The sequence below is a fragment of the Tetrao urogallus genome, assembly GCF_951394365.1.
Source record: "Tetrao urogallus genome assembly, chromosome: 25".
Taxonomy (NCBI): Eukaryota; Metazoa; Chordata; class Aves; order Galliformes; family Phasianidae; genus Tetrao; species Tetrao urogallus.
In genome coordinates, this window is record NC_136838.1 from 4,609,731 (window position 1) to 4,631,073 (window position 21,343).

The 21,343-nt window shown below is 44.5% G+C and overlaps 1 protein-coding gene across 1 annotated transcript in view; it reads left to right on the plus strand.

The window, feature by feature from the left end:
* Positions 1-17,419, plus strand: part of CPAMD8 (C3 and PZP like alpha-2-macroglobulin domain containing 8) — a gene marked incomplete at both ends in the record, with an annotated part of 38,601 nt that extends 21,182 nt beyond the window's left edge. Inside the window, 16 exons of the mRNA XM_079546804.1 lie at positions 578-659; positions 2,109-2,265; positions 2,536-2,610; positions 3,707-3,872; positions 4,426-4,512; positions 4,878-5,014; positions 5,383-5,538; positions 5,929-5,991; positions 6,353-6,591; positions 7,614-7,701; positions 11,082-11,156; positions 11,845-11,950; positions 12,042-12,152; positions 12,726-12,938; positions 13,388-13,462; positions 17,247-17,419. Of these exons, the coding sequence (XP_079402930.1) occupies positions 578-659; positions 2,109-2,265; positions 2,536-2,610; positions 3,707-3,872; positions 4,426-4,512; positions 4,878-5,014; positions 5,383-5,538; positions 5,929-5,991; positions 6,353-6,591; positions 7,614-7,701; positions 11,082-11,156; positions 11,845-11,950; positions 12,042-12,152; positions 12,726-12,938; positions 13,388-13,462; positions 17,247-17,419 (2,003 nt within the window). The remainder of the gene's footprint in view (positions 1-577; positions 660-2,108; positions 2,266-2,535; positions 2,611-3,706; positions 3,873-4,425; positions 4,513-4,877; positions 5,015-5,382; positions 5,539-5,928; positions 5,992-6,352; positions 6,592-7,613; positions 7,702-11,081; positions 11,157-11,844; positions 11,951-12,041; positions 12,153-12,725; positions 12,939-13,387; positions 13,463-17,246) is intronic.
* Positions 17,420-21,343: the final 3,924 nt, after the last annotated feature.

Below are 21,343 nucleotides of genomic sequence, written 5' to 3' on the forward strand. Positions count from 1 at the left end.
TTTGCTGATAGTAGTAACACATAGGGAATTTTTTTAATAGTCATTTTTTCCTTTTCATTATCATTTGGTTCTGTTTCTTTTCATGAATCTGCAAACTTTCCAGGTTTTTGGCTCCAAGCTCTGCCTGTTAATCAGCCCTTACAGAAAAAGTCCTTAAGAGATTTAAACCCCTGTGCTTATTGGAGCCCTGTCAAGTCCAAAGTTGAGATGAGTCTCTTTGCTCACTCTGGAGGTCTTTTGTGACTTACTAAAGCCAGAATTTATTTTTTAATATATAGTGTTTCAGAAACTTGAAGTTCTACTGTCGATGGATCTCTTGCTTAGCAAGAGATTAAGAGCTGGAGAAATAATGGTTCATTCATTTGTGTCCCAGAGATGCCTGTAGTCTTGTAGTAGATGTTTGCCTGCACAGATTCCTGAATGCGCTGCTCTGTCAAACGCAGCAGAACAAGAAGTTGCCTCGGGCAGCAGAATCCCTTGCAGTAGTGCCAGATGGTCCGAATCTTCATTCACTTTAAATGCTTGCTTTGCTCCGTGTGAGGATTTTGGACTCCCACAATTCTTTCTCAACTTGCAGGCTACCAGCGCCAGCTGACCTACAAGAGGCAGGATGGCTCATACAGCGCGTTTGGCGAGAGGGATTCCTCGGGGAGCATGTGGTGAGCTGCTATTTAAATGGGGTTAGGAAACTCAGTGTTTGCTAAATGGGAAAACACACCATTGGCAAAGAAAAAAAGAGTCGTTTTCCAGCTTCCATCGTGGTGTCACATAGTGTGGAGCAGAAATAATGCTCCATGACTGTAGGCTTACTGTTGAAGTGCTGCTGGATGCTTGTACTACATGAGTAGGTGTGCTGTAATTGCTTCAAGACTCACTGGAAGTTCATATGGTCTCATCTGCCACTGTCTGTGCTTTAGGTGCTCGTGTTTGCTCTACAGGAATTGGAGTAGCAATACCTGAGGCACTTCAAGCACCTAATTCCATTAGGAAAAACGGGGCTTCACCTGAAGCACGTACAGAAAGCTTGCTGTCTCTGGAAGCAGTGGAGATTTCTGCCAGCGTAGAAAACAAACAGAGCAATCTTTAAGTGCTTCATATCCCCTTGCATGTGAAATGGAATGGTATAAATTTGTGCCCTGAGAATGGGAAGTACAGGGTCCTCCAAAGTGAAACGAAATGAGAACCAGAGATCGTGAACCTGGGGAATAAGCTCATCTCACTGATGCCCTCCTTAAGGAACCATAGCCCTCCTTAAGGCAGTGTTTCACATCTTGTAGATTCCGTTTGTTAGTTTATGCTGCCTTTTGGCTTCTCCATCTGCTCTCATTTTGCTTTAAACTGATTCTCTCTGTGAACTCATCAGAGGGGAAATACTACTTCTATGGGGCTGTTGCCTCGCTGTTTTTAAGATAGTGAACTTTTATCTCAGATCTGGCATCTCCCATTCCCCCGATGTAAAACACAGTGACACAGAATTACTTAACACTCAAAAAATCCTTTGCCAGGCAGCATGTCTTCTACCCTCCCATTCCTCAGGGCCCTATAAAACGAATGATTCAATCTCCCAAAGCTGGCCAGAGTTTGTTCTAGTTGCGTGTCAGAGGTTTAGAATTCCAAAAACACTTCTATTGCCTTCTGAAGTCTTGATTCTGTATGAAGTCTAGCAGAGCCTTACATTTCAATAGTGGCTCTGGATTTTTTTCTTTTTTTTTTTTTTTTTTTTTCAAATTAAGACAGTAACAAAATTGGAAAACTTATTCTTCTTTTTCCTTTGTAAATATCTGTAAAGGCAGCAGCTTTTAACTTTAAGGTTTTAATAACTTGAAGGTAATTGAAGCATCTAAAAAGGGTAATTGAATTTCAGTGTCATAACTAAAACAGGCGTATCTTCCTGTCACGCTTTTCAGTGTAATTTGTTGACCTTTAACCCTGCTCTTGTTCAGTGCATAGAGCAGTTTTTGAGCCTTCATATGCCATACTTTTTTAAACAATGATGAGCTTTTTCCCCACAAGATTTTCGTAATTTGTGCTTTTGCTGTTGTTTTCCCTTTATTTGTACACGACTCTGAAGTAGTTTGGTCACTGAGGATGGGGGTTTGTATTTACAGGCTGACAGCATTTGTCCTCAAGTCCTTTGCACAGTCCAGGGGCTTTATTTTCATTGACCCAAAAGAACTCACAGCTGCAAAGGAGTGGATCATTCAGCATCAGAAGGAAGACGGCTCTTTTCCTGCTATGGGCAGGATTCTGAATAAGGACATTCAGGTAAAGACTGAAAAATAACAGTAGGTGCATTTTTAAAGATACTCCCAAAGCAGCAGTGGATGAAGTTTCCTTATGCCTGATATGAATAGTGGTCTCAAATGGCAAAGGTAACTTAGGAAGAACCAGGAGTTTCAGTGTGCTCCCAGGCTGTTGCTTGGGAAGGAAGCTACAGCAGTGTGTTGGGTTCCTGACTTCCATACTTAGTGCCTATTCAGCATCTTTTCCTCCAGTTTTTTTTATCTCAGTGACTTTGTCTTCTTTTCCCCCCAGGGTGGAATCCATGGTAAGATCTCCCTGACAGCTTACGTGGTTGCATCTCTTTTGGAAACAGGTGTAACTTCTGAGGTAACAGAAACTGAGAGCAGCTCTTGTTCTGCATGTCCTAAAAATCCTCACTCTTTCCTTTAGCTTGATTTTGTTGTTGCTATTTTTGAGGTTCCCTACTCGTTAGAATGATTGCACTCATGTAACTGAGGCTGTTTGAAAGCCTTGAGTGGGGGAGAAATAAAAAAATAAAAGTTCTGAAGTGCTCACAGTAATTTTCTGCCTCCCTGACAGCTCTGTCCCCCTCTGAGAAGTGATGTGATGCTCTCCCGGGGCTGCTGTGCATAGGACAGCCCCAGCACTTTTATTTGCTGGAAGTGCAGTTTCTGTAGGGCTAATGGCTTTCCTAGAGGAGATTTGCAAGTGTTGCTAATGATCTTAGCTAGGAAATGAGGAGGGGAAGGTTAGTGCCACAGGGAAATCAAAGGAAACCAAATTACATCAAGTCCAATTAAATTGTTTCTATAAATTATCAGAGCTACGTTCCTGCATGGTGAGGTCATTGAGGGAGTTAATAAAACATGTTTGTTGGCTGCAGGGACCCCTGGGAACCTTGGCCTTTATTATCCTCTGGCGCCTGCTAGACGCACCAGAGTGTCAGGAACGCCATCAGACGTACAGCAAAGAGCTCGTGCTGCTCTGTTCATCCACTGCCCTGCAGCAACATGACATCTATTTCAGCTTTAAGGAGAATAAATTCATCTCAGGATTGGCGTGGATGATTTGTGCTATGCTATTTGCTCCTGTTGTTCAGTGTGTGATGTGTGGCTTTTCTTAAGGAAAGTGTTGGTGTCATTCTACAAGCTGTGTTTCCTACTTGTTTCTTCATGGGTGCAAAGTCCTGAGAAAAGCAGTGATTCCAACTCTGTCCACTGATGTGAAGGAGTGAATGAATTCCTTTTTCTGCTTTATTTTTGCATGCAGACCCTGCTTTACCTGTTAAGCTGTTCATATCTTAACCCCTGATAGTCCATGAGTTTTCTCACTTATTCCTCTCCAACTCTTCTCCATCGCACCGCAGGGGTGTCAGCAAGTCACTGTGTTGTGCTTAGCTGCCTGTTGGGGTTAACAGGGATAGAGAGGTTGGTAACGTGTGGGCTCTTTCCCCTAATTACAGGAAGAGAGATCTGCTGTTGACAAAGCAAAACACTTCTTAGAGGCCAACTTGCACTCAGCAGAAGATCCTTACACCACTGCCTTGACTGCATATGCCCTGACACTGCTGCACAGTCCTTCTGCTGCTGTGGTGCTGAGGAAGATGAACAGCATGGCAATCACACAAGGTACTGTGCACCTGGGGCCAGCGTGGCAAGTTCTTAACTTGGCAACTCCATTGCAGGAATAAACAAACGGGCCTTGCAACTCAAATGGTGTGTTTGAGCTGCTGGAGAGGATAGAGCCTGTGAGATGAAGGTCCTCTTCACAGCACAGTTTGACACTGTAAGGAAAGAGTTCTCTGCATTCATTTTGGGTGAGGGCTGAGCGCCTTATTTCTGTGCCTGCAACCGATGCTGAAGGAAGGCAAATGCACTGGAAGCTCTGCAGTAGCTTTCTGGTCAGTATGTCAGAGCTTGTCTAATAACACATCGTGCCTCCTCATGGTGTATTTTGATGTAATATTCGAAAATGATCTCATTTATCACATTGAGCCATCAAGGAACAGGAGGCTGCAGCCTCCTGCTGAGGGAATGCTCCCCTAGCTGGAGGGGCAGTGCAGTTCAGGGCATCGATCTGCTGAGTTGGGTGCAATAGTAATGTTTGATTCTTCCCACACGCGGAGTCTGAGCTGCAGTCCTGCTGTAATATCATACGTATTCCTCTGTCCTGTCCTTCTAGATGGCTTTACACACTGGAGCTTGACGGGAAGTCTTGTAGCTGATGAAGATACCTTCATGGGCTTTAATGATGGACTCTCTCAATCAGGTACCTGTATGGCAAAAGCAAAAATAAGGGAATGTGATGCAGCAGGAGGCCACTGATGGCAGTTTACATAACACACTTCAGATTTTCCCACATCTCTATACCCTCCCAAAATATATTAGCATTTCTAGAGACATGATAGTTTTGGTCCCCAAAGAACTCGTTTAACAAGATGTTCTGAAGATGTCAGTCAGTCTGTTGTTTATCTTTGTATTTTCAGATTGACACAAGGATTGTGTGCTCAGCTTTTATTGGCAGTCACTGTCATTTCAGTACTGATTTCCCAGACTTCAACTGCTGACCAACTTGATTCTCTTTCCAAGATGGTAGTTTGATTTATTTCCCCTTCTCCCCCACCTCTCTTTCAGTAGTTTCTGCGGAAGTGGAAATGACATCTTATGCCCTTCTGACATACACACTCCTAGGAGATGTGGCTTCTGCACTCCCCGTGGTAAAATGGCTCTCACAGCAGAGGAATGCACTTGGAGGATTCTCTTCTACTCAGGTGAGCTGCCTTAGGCAAAGGTAACTTTGGTGATGCATAATTAATTGCAGGAATTAATTGATTCAGGTATGGTTAATGTAGAATTTCTGTCTAGAGTCTAGAAACTGTGTCCTGCTAAGAAGAAAAGCTTTCTGTTGCTCTTGACTACTTCTTTCTGGAATCAGTATTTTGAAAGGAACCCAGGCTTTGTCTATACAGATGCCTTTGACAGTAAAAGTGAACAAAAGCTGAGATTTCTTTTGCAGTATGAATCAATAAGGAAGACTCTGCTACCAAAAGCTGATGACAGTACAGCGCAGTGTTTGTTTGTAAGCTTAGTATGTGCTCTGTTCTTCACTATTCTCACCTCTCCCTCTTCTGATCCCTAGGACACGTGTGTAGCCCTGCAGGCTCTGGCTGAGTATGCGATCCTTTCTTATGTTGGAGGAGTCAACCTTACCATTTCCTTGGCTTCGACTAATCTAGACTACCAGGAGACATTTGAGCTTAATAAAATGAATAAAAAAGTCCTCCAGACTGCAGTGGTGAGTGGTTCTGTGTTAATGTGATCTACCTGAACTGCAGTCTGAATGACAAATCAGCAAAGTTCCGTAACGGTAAAAGTAATTTTTAAAAAAGTGAATTGAACATTGAAATGTGGGATTTCCTGGGATTTCCTGGTTCGTTTCGATGTGAAGGAGGCAGGGATCAAAGGCGTTTTTAACCATAACTACTGACTGATGTTTGTTTTTTGCTGCTACTTGTTTCTACCCTTGTTAAGTGCGGGTGACTGAAGAGAATAAGCTGTGGTCACCACAGCTGTTTGGGGTCCTTTAAAACTGGAAAGATTTTTCACACAATCAAGCTAAAATTGATATTCACTTGTATTCTGAATGCTACGTCTTGTCTGAATCTTAACTATGGGTTCTCCACAGATCCCCAGTATTCCCACGGGGCTGTTTGTGAGTGCCAAAGGCGAAGGCTGCTGTCTGATGCAGGTAAAGTTGCCTCAGGGTATCTGAGCAGTGATGGCTAAGCTGACAGGCTGTTTGCTGTATTTTTAATCCCAGATTGCTGCAAGGAAGGAATTGCACTTTGAGTTTCTAAGTAGATATATCACGTGGTTCTGCTTTAATCCCTAGAAGCAAATGTGGTTGTACCACGGTGCGTTTGCTTTGGTACAGCTTTACCTACGCCTAACTGAGTTTTAAAGCTTCTCTTGCTTCTGTGCATGCCAATATCTTTCTCTGAAGATTTGTACTATTTATGCTGGTCTTTGGACCAGCTTAAATGCTTGCAGATGCTACAAAACATGGGAGTGTAATGAAACTACCTTTTTCTTTCCCCTTTCTACTACAGATTGATGTCACATACAACGTGCCAGATCCTATTGCCAAACCAGCATTCCAGCTCCTGGTTAACCTGAAGGAGCCAAAGTCAGAGCAGCATCTCCAAGCTCCAGTTCTGCTGCGCTCTCTCTCTCCAGATGAGAATCGCTCTGAAACCTTTCACAGAGAGAGAGCAGTGGTGGATGATGATGACCCGGCTGCAGATCGGGACCATCAGGAGTACAAAGTGATTCTGGAGACGTGCACGAGGTAGGAAATGTCAGTCTCCATCCCACCCTGCTTGTTTCTCAGAGGCAGCCCAGTGTTTGGATTAGCACATCGATTGCTCCTTCCATTGCAGGCTTTTCCACTAGTGAGAACTCTCTGCTGTCTAAAACTGTAAGGCAGTTGCACTGATATGTTTGTCAGTACAGGAAAAATGCTTCTTCATTGTTTTGACACAATTTTTTTAGCTTCCAAATGTTTGCTGAGTGTTTTGGTGCATTAACAGTTCCACTTTCTCAGCCCGTTTTGCCCTCTGCCTGAGCACTGCAGCTGGTACTGGGGAGGTAGGCTTACAGTTTTGTCAATCCCTTAAAGATCCTTGTAACTAAGGAGGCTGCCCTGCATCAACACAACCTTTCTGTTGTTATTACTGAAACTTCTGCCCTGGGAATTGCTGGAGCAAAGACAGAAATTGGAGAGGAAACACAGTCCAAGGAGATTGATTGCTGGAAAGAAAACAAAAGCAAATGAAATCTTCCATTTCCTCCTTTTCTTCCTGTAATGATGCTCTTTTCATTCCTTTGTCTTAGGCAATGTGAATAGAGAATTGCATCAATGGATGATGGTGGAAATATTTAGAGCTAGGGGTGTTACTCAGGACGTGATTGTTTTAAAGAGTTTCCAGGTGAAGTCTTAGGGATGCTTTCCTGTAAGGAACAGGAGAAAAAAACAAAACAAAAACAGAATGGGAAGGAGAGGGATCGTGATTACAGGTGAAGAGATACTGTAGGATATTTTAGGGAGATGCCTGGAGTTAGACCAAGAGAAAGGCTTAGTGACTCCAGGAGACTCTTAGCCCTGAATTGGAGGCCCCTGGATCTGTCTGCAGATCATCCAGTGCCATTGTGGATGTACAAGCTTGAAATCCTTCGAAGAAAAGACCTTTTGTATTTCTTTCTCTGAAGCTTGTTTCAGTTGTGCTCCATCATGAGTTGTCCATGTAGTGTTTGTTACCTTGGATCCTGAGTTTATTTCCACTCTCTCTCTCTTTTTGCTCATGTGGGAAGGTGGCTGCATTCGGGATCCTCTAACATGGCTGTGCTGGAAGTGCCATTGTTCTCAGGGTTTCGTGCAGACATCGAGAGCCTCGAACAGGTAAGGTGTAATGAGAATGCAAGGCACAGTGCTGAGCTGGGACCTGGCTCTCTAGTTGGTAGGGATTCCCTTTGGAGAGCAATAGGAAGTAAATGCTGTTGTCTGTTAGAGCACTGGCTGAAAATATGTGATTAAAATTGGGAGCAGGAGATCTCACTTGTCAAAAAATATTTATCTGATATGAGCGAACAGAAGCTCTGAGCAAGAGTAACAAATGTACTGAGCGTAGCCAAATGAAGGTTTATTACTGAGCGCAGCACACAGTAATTAAATGAGACCCATTTGGAAATGGTGAAGTGAAAATGTGCTCTAACAGGAGCTGTTTATGGCTTCTTAGTGGGCTGTGTTATCTCCAACATCTGGATTCCATTTCTTTGGAGGCTCTGTGTCTTGGAATTTTTTGCCTTTTTTTCTTCCCTTCTGGGAGAACATCATGTTTATTGCAATCCAAACTGAGGTGGACAGAATGTGCCTCTTACCCAGCCAGCCCTCTAGGGGAGACGAACTGTAGTCTTCAGCTTTGCTTTATATTCATTGAGGCATTATGGCACATTCGCTTGTTTTGTATGCTGCAAATTTTTTGAAGACTAATAGATCTTAAGGGGTGAGTAGCTGGAGAGATACAGAGAGAAACTAAACTGTATCTTTGAGAACTGACAAGGAGCTAAAAACTACTTTTTTGAAGGAAGAAGTCTTTGTAACAGCTTTATCCTCATTACGTGAGAGGAGATGGGAATGATAGTGAAGACCACGCAGCTTATTTTGACGTCCCAATTCAGAGGAAGAGTGCACCCTGCATTGTTCTCTAGAATTTCCCTTGATTTGACTGAGTTGTAATAAACACCATTGCATTTTCTTGGAGAAAATGAGACCAACATATTTCTCTCCAGGGCTGCTCTGCTATTGCAGAAGAGTTACTTCCTTGCAGCTGAATGAGCTTCCCAGCACATTAACCATGAACGGGCTTTCTCTAGCACTAAGCACAATTGGCTGTGCTTGCTTGTCTGAGCCTCATGCTCTCCCTTTACGGGCAGAGAAACAGGAGTCCCTGTGTAACACCATCTACCAGGTTCTCAGGTAGCAGGTGGTTTGGTTTTGCACTCGGGGTTCTATTGCACAGTCTATTTCCCTAAGCAGAAGTGAGTTTCTTCCTTTGGGCAGTAGGAAAATTTGCCTAATTGGGAGCAATGTTGCATCTTCAATGGGGAACGTTCCCTTTGAAAAGCTGCGGTGCATCCTTCTCACTGCAGACATCCTTTGCATCTGAAAGGCAGGGGCAAATCTGGAGTAATGTATATAGGGAATGAAGGTACAACCCCTGCCATTTACTTGTGCCTGGCAGATGTGTATCCCAGTCATGCTTCCATGAGGCTGTGGTACCAGTTTTGTACTTTGGACGCACCTTCAGCAGCAGCAGGCCCAGTCATTCCCATTGCTGCATTTTTTCTTTGTTACTGCAGCCGTTCCCTTTGCTCCTAGTGAGGAGGGCTGGGGCTGTAAATCAGATTTCCTTGTTTGTTGTTTGCCCTCACAAGGGAGCAGTGTTCGCAGAGCGGGCCCACGTGCAGCTCCAGGGCACTGATGGTTAATGAATGCTCTGTTGCACATCGATGGCAGCCCCCCTGGCTGTGCAGCCACAAATCCTTCTAATAATGCTGGGTGTCGACAAGGTCAGGAGGTCACCACGGGCTGGTATATATCAGCCTTCACCAGAAAAATGCAACTTTAGCTGAGCTGCGCATTTCCCGATGGCGCCAGCCCCTCCGAGCCCTCATAAAGCCCCGTCTGCAGCCATCTACTGCTGAGCACCAGCGGCCACTGCCAGGCCCTGCCATTGTGAGGACAAATTAAATTGGGCCTTTCCATACTGTGTGGGACTGAAACACGTGTTCCTGTGCTTGTTACGGTAATAGCAGGAAGCTGTGCGCAGGGTTTTACAGCTAGAAGCACTGTGCTGAAGAAATCCACAGCTGAAGCTGTTGGCAGCAGGCGCAGGCAGATTTTGGTAGAAGTGCTTTTGACTTGGTGTCGTTCTTTCTAATACATAATAATAACTGTTTCCCTTCTGCAGTGCTTTAATTCTATGATCCAAAGTAACTTATCCCAAAATAACAGCGCAAACACGATGAGCTGAGTCGGTATCACCCTGTGTCACAAACGGGGCTGTCCAACAGCTTAAAGCAACAAGGTTTGGAGCAGAAAGTGCCCAAATTCCAGCCCTCTGCTCCCCAGACCAGGATTTAAAATCAAGTCCTTTCCCACAGGTTCTGAATTAAATATTTCTCACTTGATGGAAGTCTTCTGAGTACAGTGCTTCAAAACAGCGATGATTGATCAGTTACCTTGAGCATGACAGCCATTGTAATATCAAGATAATAATTTTCCACATTTGGAAAAACAAAAGATAAGTCCTATTGGAATTAAAAACCAAGTAAACTTTGTGCAATTATATCACAGGATGCCACTAAGAGTCTGGGGGACCTTCAGCATCCTGTTCCAGGGAGATAACTTCTGCGCTCTCTAGTTGGTTCTGTGATTCCATGAACAAATTCTCACACACTTTTCTCTGAGCCTTTGCTCACACTGTGCAGACCTGAGGTTAGCTGAAGAGATGATCTGGAACATCTTTAAAAACGGCTGTGGCAGATTAAAGGCAGAAGCACCCGAGATGTGAGAGGTGCTCTTAAATCTTGTTCTAATGCTCTTCAGATATGCAGATTGTCTCAATAAGTAATAAAAGAAGCGTAATGTATTGTGTACATTACTGGCACAACACATACTGCAAATCCCTAAGCGTCAGAGGGAGGGAAGATGTGTAGCAGGGCCTGGCCTGACCCCATTCGTCAAAGGGAGGATGCCTAAGGCTTTCTCAAATGGCTGCTCTTCTCAAATGTAAGGATTAATTTTCCTGGCAGAAGAATGTTTTGGATTTTTCAGCTGGTGGGAGAAGGGGCCTTTAATAACCAGTGTGATCCAGCAGCAGAATTCCTTGGCAGTTTGGAAGAGTGTAAATAAGAGATTTTATGGAGTGTTTTGGGGTCTCTGAGGTCTTGCTGTAGCCTTGGTACTGAAAACAATCTGGGAGCTGTTCAGTTGGATTATAGGTGACATGTCAGGTGTGTTCTGAGGGAGATAAACGCTCCCCGTTCCACAGGGATCAGGAATAACAGCACTGTGCACCTTGCAAGCATTCCTCATCAGATCAGGGGGGCAAAAAAAATGTGGACAGTTTTTTTTTTTTTCCTCAGTTGTCTGAGAGCGACTTCACTCCTCTTTGCATTTCTCCGTCCTTTCCAGCCAGAGAAACCCGTCAGTTTTAGCACCTGATGTGCCATTTTCTATAAGATGAGATGAAACTAAACCTGTCTGTTTCTTCCCAGTTACTGATGAACAAGCAAATTGGATTAAAAAGATATGAAGTGGATGGAAGAAAAGTCCTATTTTATTTTGATGAGGTAATGAACTTGTTTCGTATAATTACGCCACGTTTCAGACGGGCAGGTGGCTGCACATGGATACAGTGCACTGCTGCTGGTGGCCATTTGCAATGAGAATTGAGATGCAGCTGTAGCCGGCGAGTTGCCTGAGCCTCTTCTGAGGCGGGCAGGTGCTGTGGTTTTGGTTGGAAGCCCAGGCATCAAGGAGGTGGGTGTTCAGCTTCAGCTCACACAGAATCTCCAGCCAGGTATCACTTAGTTCTTACCCCAAAATAATATGACCTCCAGGTATACTTAGCATCCTTAAAAGAAGGAGGCAAAATGCAGTCCAATTCAGACCTCAGGGCACGCACTAGAAAGGGAGAAATGAGATTTCTGCTGTTTTGGTTATCAGCAGTAAACTGTTGGCTAATTGATTAGCCGGCAGACTGAGGACAGGAGTGCAGCTGGGATACAGATGAGATTCAGGTTTTGCTCTCTGAGGTTGTTTAGCAGGTATGCGCTTAAATTAAAGGCTGACAAAGTATCCTTTGTTTTAATTCATTCTGTTTGGCTTTTATTCGTTATTTTTGCCGTTGTATCTGCTATTGGAGGTGCCTTCATTCTCACCTTTTTGCATTAGGGGCTTAAATGCTGCATTTGTTCATCTTTCTTTGCTGACAGTGTAGTTTTTGTTATAACGAGTATTTTGCATCATTTTATACAGATTCCTAGCCAGTGCATGACCTGTGTAAAGTTTCAAGCTTTCAGAGAGTATATAGTGGGGAAAACGGCTCCTGTTCCTATCAAAGTGTATGATTACTATGAGCCAGGTACGTGTTTGCTTTCCTTTGACTTTTCTGACAGCACTGGGGCTCTAACAATAAGACTCCATTGTGATTTCTCTTTCTTGCTGACCTGCAGCTTTTGAAGCAACTCGTTTCTACAATGTGAGTGAGAACAGCCCCTTGGCACGGGAGCTCTGCGATGGGCCGACGTGCAATGAGGTGGAGAGCTCAGCAAGCCAGTGGGCTGGTGAGTTGCACAAAAGCCAAGCAGATTTTGTAAAATGGAGCCTGCAGGCACATAAGTCCAGGAGTTGAGAATTCAAAGTGATATTTAGAAAGATGTTTGTGTTGGTGGAAGGCTTACAAACGTCTGCATGAGAGCAGCATTAAACTCATGACAAAGACAGCAATGTGTTCTGCTCTCCAGTCTCTGGAAGCGAACTGCTTTTATTTGCTTCGGAGGCAAGATGGAGTGTATGACTCTGGACACACCGGTGGAAAGTGAGGTGTTTTAATAAACATAAAACTTTTTTCAAATGCAGTTTAGTTTTCTATCTATAAGATACCTTGCAGCAGAGTTGCTCAATTGACTGAAATATCAAATTTTATTCAGTAGTGACAGGATTAACTTGTCTCAGAACCAGTAACCTCTTTCCTATCCCGTGTGTTATGAAAAACTGAGGGAGTTCTACTATCCAACACCTGAAATTTGGTGTGAAAATTTACATAGGAGAGAAGTAAGGAGAAAACTGCTTCCACATCTTTCCCTTCCCTACGCTATGCAAAAATGTTGCTTTGGATGTTTCTGTTTACTTTGCAGGCTTTTCTCACTCTGGGCCATGCAATAACATTTTTGGATGCTTGGAGGATGAGTATTTTGAGCAATGCATGTGCTCAAGAGACTGCGGCTATGATGGAGATCCTGTATGTGGATCAGATGGACAGATCTACCAGAACCATTGCCAAATGGAAGTAGCATCGTGCAGGAATAATACGAGGATAGAGCAGATCCCCATGTCTCAGTGTTCTAACTGTAGGTTTCATTCAGTTTTTTATTTCTGCTACAATCTAGTTGGGGAGCACTACAGATCTAACCAAATGATAACCATGGGTGTGTGGTAGGGGAAAGAGGAGAATTCAAAACCTCCTACATAGTGTTCTGCCACTCGCACTACAGGAGACTGAACTGTAGAAGCAGCTGCCACCTGCTAGCTCAGCACTGGATTTTCTGTTATCATGAATACATATTCTACCAATCTTGACAAACTCCTGAGAAAATTAGTGATTTTGTTTTCCTGAAGTGAGTAATCCAAGCTTAAAGTACTATCAGTGTAATGTAGCATACTTTGGAGACTCTGCATGTGCTTCCAGGTTGTGCTGTGCAGTATACCTGAACTAAATGTACCACCTCTGTAAATGCAAATGTTTTCTAGAGACTTAAGGAATGTGATGACCAAGGTATTCATTTTTCTTTATTTACAGCCAAGAATTTACCAGAAGAAAGGGAGACAAACTCCCACACAGCTGAGCAACCCAGCGTCCAACAGACTCCAGCAGGTAATATCTGCATCAAGTGGCGGCCCTGATCCTTTCAGAGCTGCTGTTTGGAATAAAGGGCCTTAGTGAGCAAAAGCTTTAAGGTCATGAAGTAACCAGGAATTTGGCTGCTCATTTTATTTGGTGCTTATATTCATACTTCTTTTTTTCCAAGGCTGGTGTCAAACTTGCTCATGGCTCACAAAAAATTCTCACCAAGAAGCAGTGGAGGGTCAATAGAATAGTTTATTTCGTGCTGTTTCTAGTAAATAAAACTGGACTAGATTTTCCTTGGCTGCTTTCCACTCATTAATTTGTTTCTGGCCTCTAACTCCCTGCAACGAATCAGTAAAACAAGTTAATTCCTCGAGAGGTCTCCATGCCTTCCCCTGTGTGTGTCCTTCCTCCATGTCCTTCTTGTGCACCAAAGTTCAGATCACTGTACATTCAGTGTGAGACACCGTCCCGTCCTCTGCTCTACAGAAATGGATGGCATTTCTTAAGGTGCGAAAGCACGGTGAATATTCCATCATGACCCGTTTCTGTAGGCCATCCACTCTTGATGTTTTAATACTTCTCCTATTTTCCCCCCTTTGTTTCTGAACTGGATGTGTATCAGAATGCTATCTGCTAGAAGAATTGAAATGAATGCCTGTTGTCTTTTACTCTGTGCAAATGCAGTGTGCCCAACATGAGAAAAGTTTGCAATCTGAACCCTTCAAAGCAGGATCCCTGACTGCTTTGGAGGACACTGGTGTGCAAGTTCACAGTGCTTTGCTGTTGGTCTACAAAATGGGGTTGCCATTACATTATTCTCCAATACAAATTCAGTTACCTGAGATAGTCCACAATCCAGAAGCTTTCAGAACAGTGTTTTTGAAATAAGCTGCATTGAAATACCTAAGAAGCATAACCCTCTGGTTTCTGTTTTGAACAGACGAAAGCAGTGTGGGCTCAGTGGGCTCCCAGTAGGATCAGAAGTGGCAGATAAATCTTGTGTGGCATTTTCATACGCTTTAGATTAATAACCACACGTGTGTCATAGGGACATGTTTCTCAAAGCACAAGCATGATGAGCTTGCTGCATCCTAGGGTATGTAAGTGCTGAAGAGATCTCCTGGAAGGCAGATCCTTGTCTGAAGTGAGCTGTCTGAGCAGCCATGGCAGAGTGAGCATTCAGAAATAAAACAGACTAAATCCTGTATCAGGAAAAGCGCTCAGCATGTGATTTTCATTAATCCTTTGAGCTCCTCTCAGGTCAACCACATGGTACATGAATCAAAGTGTAACAAATGAATGAATCCCTCCCTATGCATGGGTCTCATTTGGACTCACTGGTTTGTTAGCATTGAAGCATGAGATCGGTTTAAGTCGGCTCAGGTGCTCTGGGTTTCCAGTGAGAGTTCTGATGAGCCATGTCTAAATCTGTGATTTCCTAAAGGGATGCAAAGCTCCAGGAGCCAGATCAAGATTAGGGCAGGGGGATGAAGTTGCTCCAGTGTGTTAATCGTCAGGAAATACCCTTTCCCTGCAGAACCTCGTGGTGGTTTTATTGTCTGATATCTTTCTGCATTTGCCATGTGATTTGTGCAGGCTCAGCTTGGTTTGATTGATGATGCTTCCATTGTCAGCTCTTGCCTACGGTAACTCAGCAATGGCAACAATCCTTCCAGCAAACAGTGGGGAACTTCATAATATATTTGGGCTCACTTTGGCAGACAGGCTTGTAGTGTAGTTCCATATATGCCACAGATTTTACTAGAATAAATGACAGCTTAAGAGTTCATGCTATTCAAGTAAAATAACTGTATGGATGCCCTGAAAAATCAGTTCTGCTTGTGCATATTCTCTTGATTCAGAGGAAAGTCTGATAGAACCCAGCTGAAATGAAAGCCAGCTGAAGGTACTCATGACTGCATCCCCTTCCTCAGCTGTTTCTCACAGGTGATCTACTGAGACTCAGAGGTGGAATAGCTTTTTCATGAGTAGTATGGATCCACCCCTGCCTATAAGCATTGCAGCTCTGCTGGTATGCTTTCACAGCCTGTTCCAGTCATTTTGGTTGAACAGAAAGCTCCTGAAGCAGGTTTTGATTGCTGAGTGGACTATAAGCAGCATCTTTAGTGCATTTCTGCCTGTGAGTTCTCTAAGATTGTTGATTTCAGAGCCTCAGGGATCTTTAGTAGCTCTCATAACATCTCTCTGATAAAATGGTGCATTAATTGATTCCATAGGTCTTTAATGATCTTCTGAAATTGCCTGTATCTTCTCTACTGAAAGTGCTGAATGTACAGCTGGCGCTGTTAGAAGATACTTTGATACTGTGGTTCTGCATATATTGGGTGGAGAAGCAATATCAAATAGTGCTGTGGCAGCACTCAGTGTATTGCTGCTGCTGTTCTGTTGCACTCTGTGCTTCCCTGAGCAGGCAGCCCCTCATCTTTGTGCTGTCTGACCCCCCCCTCCTCCTGTGCCCTCCAGCCCTCTCCCTGCTGCTGGAGCTGTATTATTTCTGCAGTTCTCATCCAGCAGTCAAAAGGTCCAGGAGCTGCGATCAAATTCCTGGTGGTATTACAATTCTTTAATTTGGTGTCATCGTTATTTCAGAAAATGCCATCACCCGTCTCTGGCTTCTGATAGGAACATCAGGGTGAGCTCAATTTCCAGGTGGAATCATCCATGCACTGCTCACAGCAGTGCTGTTCTTTGAGGACTGATGGAATTGGCATTGGGCCACTTTTCCTTTCCCCCCATTGCTGCTCAGCAAACATTGGCTGAGGCACAAACATTTGGAGATGGGACAGCAGTTTGTGTGCAACAGGAAATGTCAGCCTTTCATCTTTGCTTTGACTCCAACACCGCATTCCTAGGAAAAGTGAGGTCTGTGATGTTAATTCTGTCCCTGGTGGACAGCAATCATCCATTCATAGAGCAGCCTCATGATCTGGCACGTTCTCACTTGGAGAAGGCCAAGAAGTGAACACAGGCTGACTGCTTGCAGGCAAGTGTTCCCTTGCCTTGGGCCGAGCCTGTTGCTGGGAGGGTGTGGGAGGCAGCAGGAAAGCCTTCAAATATTTTATTTCTAGAGAACAAATGTTTTCAAAGGCCTTGACAAGCATCCTCCTTCAATAAAGCAAACTTTTATGAGGGGGACATTTCCTCTTGCAACAACTATGTTTCGGTGATTGCTGTAATCCAAAACAGTGTGTAGAAAGCGAACTGGGTGAGATGAAAAGCTGAGCTGGCTCAAGGCACAGCTTGTATCTTGCAGCCTTACCTCTGGGCTGTGGGCGATCACCCAGCACAGAGTTACGGCCCTTTTTGGTGGGATGCTCACTGAGTGACCTGCCAGTGCCTTGGGGTGGGCTGGAGGGAATGTGTGGAGGATCAATGTCTGTTTCTGCACATTTCTGTGCTAAGTGCTGACAGCTCCTTGGTGCTCTGGCCGAAGCAGACACACCTCAGCTAGATGAGGCTGAAAGCAGAGTAAATGTTTTCAGTGTGGAATCCAGGTCTGTTGTGCCAAAATCTTCCTTGTTGTTGGTCTGAAAACAAATCTTCCTGTTCCAATTGATCTCTTCACCACAAACATGGAGTAAACCTTGTGTGCAAACCTAAGCATGCGTGCACTGCTCTGCTGACACGTGCAGCCTCCGCTGCACAAACGAAACACTTGTACGGCTCCTGAGTTGTCTCCCTGACTGCCATTCTTTCCCTCTGATGTCATTCCCCTTTGCACTTAAGCATTGCATGTCACAGCATAGAAGTTTCCTTGGCTAAAGCACAACCACGGTTTCCTTTCCAGCTGAGGAAGGCCCTCCACTGCCGTTGGATCTGTCGTATTATTCCTATGAATACGACCCGGACCCCTACGCCTCTGAAGCTGACGTTTTTGAGACGGTGGCAGAACTGACAACAGTGAGCACGTTAAGAGAAGTGGACACCATTCAGGAAGTAGTGACCACCGTAGAATGGTGAGCTGGGGGTTGTGAATCTGCCCTGGGAATTACAGCGCAGCAATTCATGTTGGGTCAGATGCATCCGGTTCCTCAAAATGGGCTTTCTTAGAAGTGGCTCCTGAGCCCCTTTAGCAAATGTTCACCAGGCTCGAGATCTCACTGGGACAGCGTGTGAGTCTTCATAGCTGGGTGTCTCCATTCTTGGGAGATTGAAGCTTTTTGCTGCCCCAGTCTCAGGGATGTGCCATAAAGTTACGTAATGGGAAAGTGACTCTTTTCATCATGCTCTCTTTTCAACAGAAATATATAATTTAAATAAAAAGAAGAGGCTCAGAATCAACTCCTGTATGAGTTTGTTCCAACAGATGACCTGCTGCAGAACAGAAACTGAATGATGACTACTTCCTGCTGCCCTCAGAACTGTGTAAGCTTTTCTGCCCCCCCGGGGAAAACTGGAGAGCACAGAGGGACACTCAGTGTTATTCTTCTGTCAATTTTTCTGCCTTTTGTGCAACCTCTTAGGAATGCTTCCAAGGATGGAAGGCCGATATGCTGTGCCCTCTAGGTGAGAAAAATAGGGGCTGGAATTCAAACCTATAGACCATTTCCAAGTGTCTTCTCTATTATCAGGATACTGCAACTGCCATTTCCTAGCTACATTTAGAAGCTAAGTCCAGGCCTTGTGCTTAGCTAAACTGCTGTTTGAGGAAAGATGGCTGAGAAGTTTTCTCTCAAATTATAATAATAAAAATCAGTGTATTTTGCTAGTTATGACATAGCAAGAGGCTAGTAATCTTCTGTAGCCTATAAATCTGCTGCACCCATAATGATGTCCCACAAGAAGAAAAACTGCACTATTATATCCATGTTGTTGGGCGGTCTGTTTTACAAGAGAAAACTGAAATCCAGGGCTGGAAAGCTTCAGGTGAGGAGTTTGCCAGCTGTAACAGCATCTGGTGGATGAGCCCTCTTCATTTTGCACTATGTGCTGGTGAGGGCTGCTTGCAGCCTTCTCAGCTCTGCAGCCCCTTTCCTCCTTGTAACTCTGGCATGAAAATAAAGCTGACCTGAGGCACAGTTCTTTTAAATGCTTGCCTGACTTCACCAATCACTTCAATTCTGCTCCCCCCACACGATGCCTTTGCTGGATATGGCCATCCATACAGTGGCCCTGGGGCTGCTGGTGGTTCAGATCCCCACAGCCTGACCTGCACCAGCAATGCAGTACAACTAAAACTAAAAGCTTTGTTTCCAGAAGTGCATTACTTTTTGGTTTCCCTCTCTGGCTGGAGCAGCACTGTTCTCTTTAGAGGAGTTTGATTCAATTGCCTGTTGCAAAATACTGCTAATATTTTATCTTCTCACTTCTATTGTTAGGAGGACCCAGAGTGGGGTGGGGATTCCTTTTGAGATGTTTCGTGGTGAATGGAAACAGGAAAAAGCCCAACCCTGTTCATTTTGAGGCCTTACTTACATAGGAACACTGACAAGAATATATCCCAGTACAGACATTCTATTCCAGAACAAGGGCAGTTTTATTCCAGAAAACTGTCTGCGCAGGGACAAAACAGGAGGTACCCCAGACCTTGGGTGTGTAGTTGTAGCAGAAATGCTGAGACACAGCCTGAAGCAGTGATTGAACACCTGGTGGAAGGCAGGGCCAGTCTAGGGGAGCTCAGGTTCAGGATGGAGCCAGGACCCCCCCTTCCCAGCCCTGACTTAAGGGTTGGCAGTAGAGGTGAGGGGATCTTCTGGAGATCCCTGCATCCCTGAGACCTTTTGAAGGGAAGCAGCTTCTTTCCTTCATTTCTGTGCCCGCTGCTGTTGCATTTGAGCAAACCCTCACTTGCTGCAGCCTGGCACCTCGCTGCTCAGTTATTGCTGCGCTTTCCATTGCTTTACAGTAATTTCCATTCCTTTGTGTCAGGCTGGCTATTTGCAGAGCATCACAACATTGTGAGGGTTTGGCTCTCTGAGTTCTCTGGAGTTTCAGGACTGCTCTGTGAAGGTACGAGCCTTCCCCCCATCGTTTGCAGCCTGCCTGCTGCTCTCAGCTCTCCTGCAGAACCTCGCTGTGGCTGCTGCCTGTGTGTACCCACTGCTCCTCTGCAGTTTTTTGCCACGTCTGTTCAGTGCACATTAACAGGTTGTGTCCTTGCTGTGTCCACACTGTGCAATGGAAGCACTGGCAGCTGCGTTCCTGCCTGGCAGGTAAAGAAAAATGCCCTTAAACTCAATTCCATCTCCTGTAAGCGACTGGCCTGGCAGATGCTGGCTATTGTGTACACACAGCCTGAGTCAATATTTATCCCCTGGGTAAACAGCAGACCCAGTATGAGCTGCAGAGAGCGGGATTTTTGGTTGATTTTTTTCTTTTTCTTTTTTTTTTTTTCCTGGCTATCAAAGCTGCACGATACAAACCCTACTGTTTGCTGGTTTCGGCGTCTGTTCAGTGCTTTGAGTCGGGATATTTGGGCACTGTGATTCTGTCAGTGTAACCAACTGCCCTGGTAAGATGGGACCTGTGCCCTGAGCTCTGCAGCCTCCTGTGCTCTTTCCCTTCCTGGGTTTCATTTTCCTGTCTCATCCCTTCAGATGAGTTCAGAAGGATGTTTGAGGTAATTTCATGTTGATGCTCTCGTAGATCCTTGGGCAGTCCAGCAGTGTCCCCACTGGGATGAGCTGATGAAGGCAGAGGGTTTCAGCCGAGTGTTAAACTTGACTTCATTTTCCTTAGGCTCTGCTATGCGTAATGGAGTAACTCAAGATTCAAGAAAGCTTCATATTACTACCAGCTAAATAATTCCTGTTGGTGCCAGCCCATCAACCTGGCTTTGTTCTGTGGGTTCTTTGGGGCAGTTTCAGGGCAATCATTGGGCTGTCTGCTCTTCATAGCTAGGAGAGAATGGGTTCATTTGTCACCAAGGAAGAGACAAACCCAGTGGTGGAATGGCAGCAGAGCTGCTGCTGCTTTGGGCTGAGTTGGCTGTGGCTTAGAAATGTGTGCCTCCCTCTGTTAGAGAGATGCTTCTCCTTTCCTTTCTCTGATGGGTTTGTGAGACAGATTTCTGCTTCCACCAAGTTACGTTACTAAATAGCCAACAGCAGTGCTAATTATTGGTGACTTTCTGCTTGCAATCCTTTCAATGAAATTAATATTTATATATTTGTAACTGTACATTATGCAGAGTAACCGTTACCATGGTATTTATTTTAAAGCAATAGCTTCCTTGTCCTTTCTTGTCTGGGTGTTTTGGTCTTAGCTCTTTCCATTCTTTTTAATCAGCCTCAGTAGGAAAAAAAAGCCCTCAGAATGTTCAGCTTGCTTGAATAACATCATGGAAACGACAGCACTTGCTTTGCTAACACTGACAATTGATATTTAACCTGGGGTAACCTGGTTTTCATTATGGTTGACAGATGACCTATTTGGAAAACCTCAGCTCATTTTGTTGTTTCTTTTCCTGTTTTGCTTTTCGGTGCTTGCTCCTTCTGATGGAGTGACAGCAGTCTGTGCTGCCTCTCCAGCAGCAGCTGCCATGTTCTGCACGTGCTCTGCTGCACCCACAGGAGATGGGCTCTAGTTTTCACCTAGAAAACTGGAACTAGTTTTCACCTGAGGTGCATCCCACCCCAGCACTTACATGTGAGCACACCGTTCTATGAGCATTTTTGTTTTGTTCACACACACATCCTAGCAACTCTGAGTCCAGAAAAGGGTTTGTTTTAGATTCTGGTAAATATTTTATTAAAAACTGATTTTAAAACAATCTTTTCTGTCTCTTTATTCGCACTGTAGGCTGTAGGACTGTTTGGCTGTAGATCACAGTTGTGGCTGTACCATTAGAATCACCAAATTCAGGAACTGTAAGGAATTTCGTTGCCCATTTTCTGCTTTGCTCCTTGTTGGGATGTGCCCAGAGCTGAGCTGTGTTTTGAATAG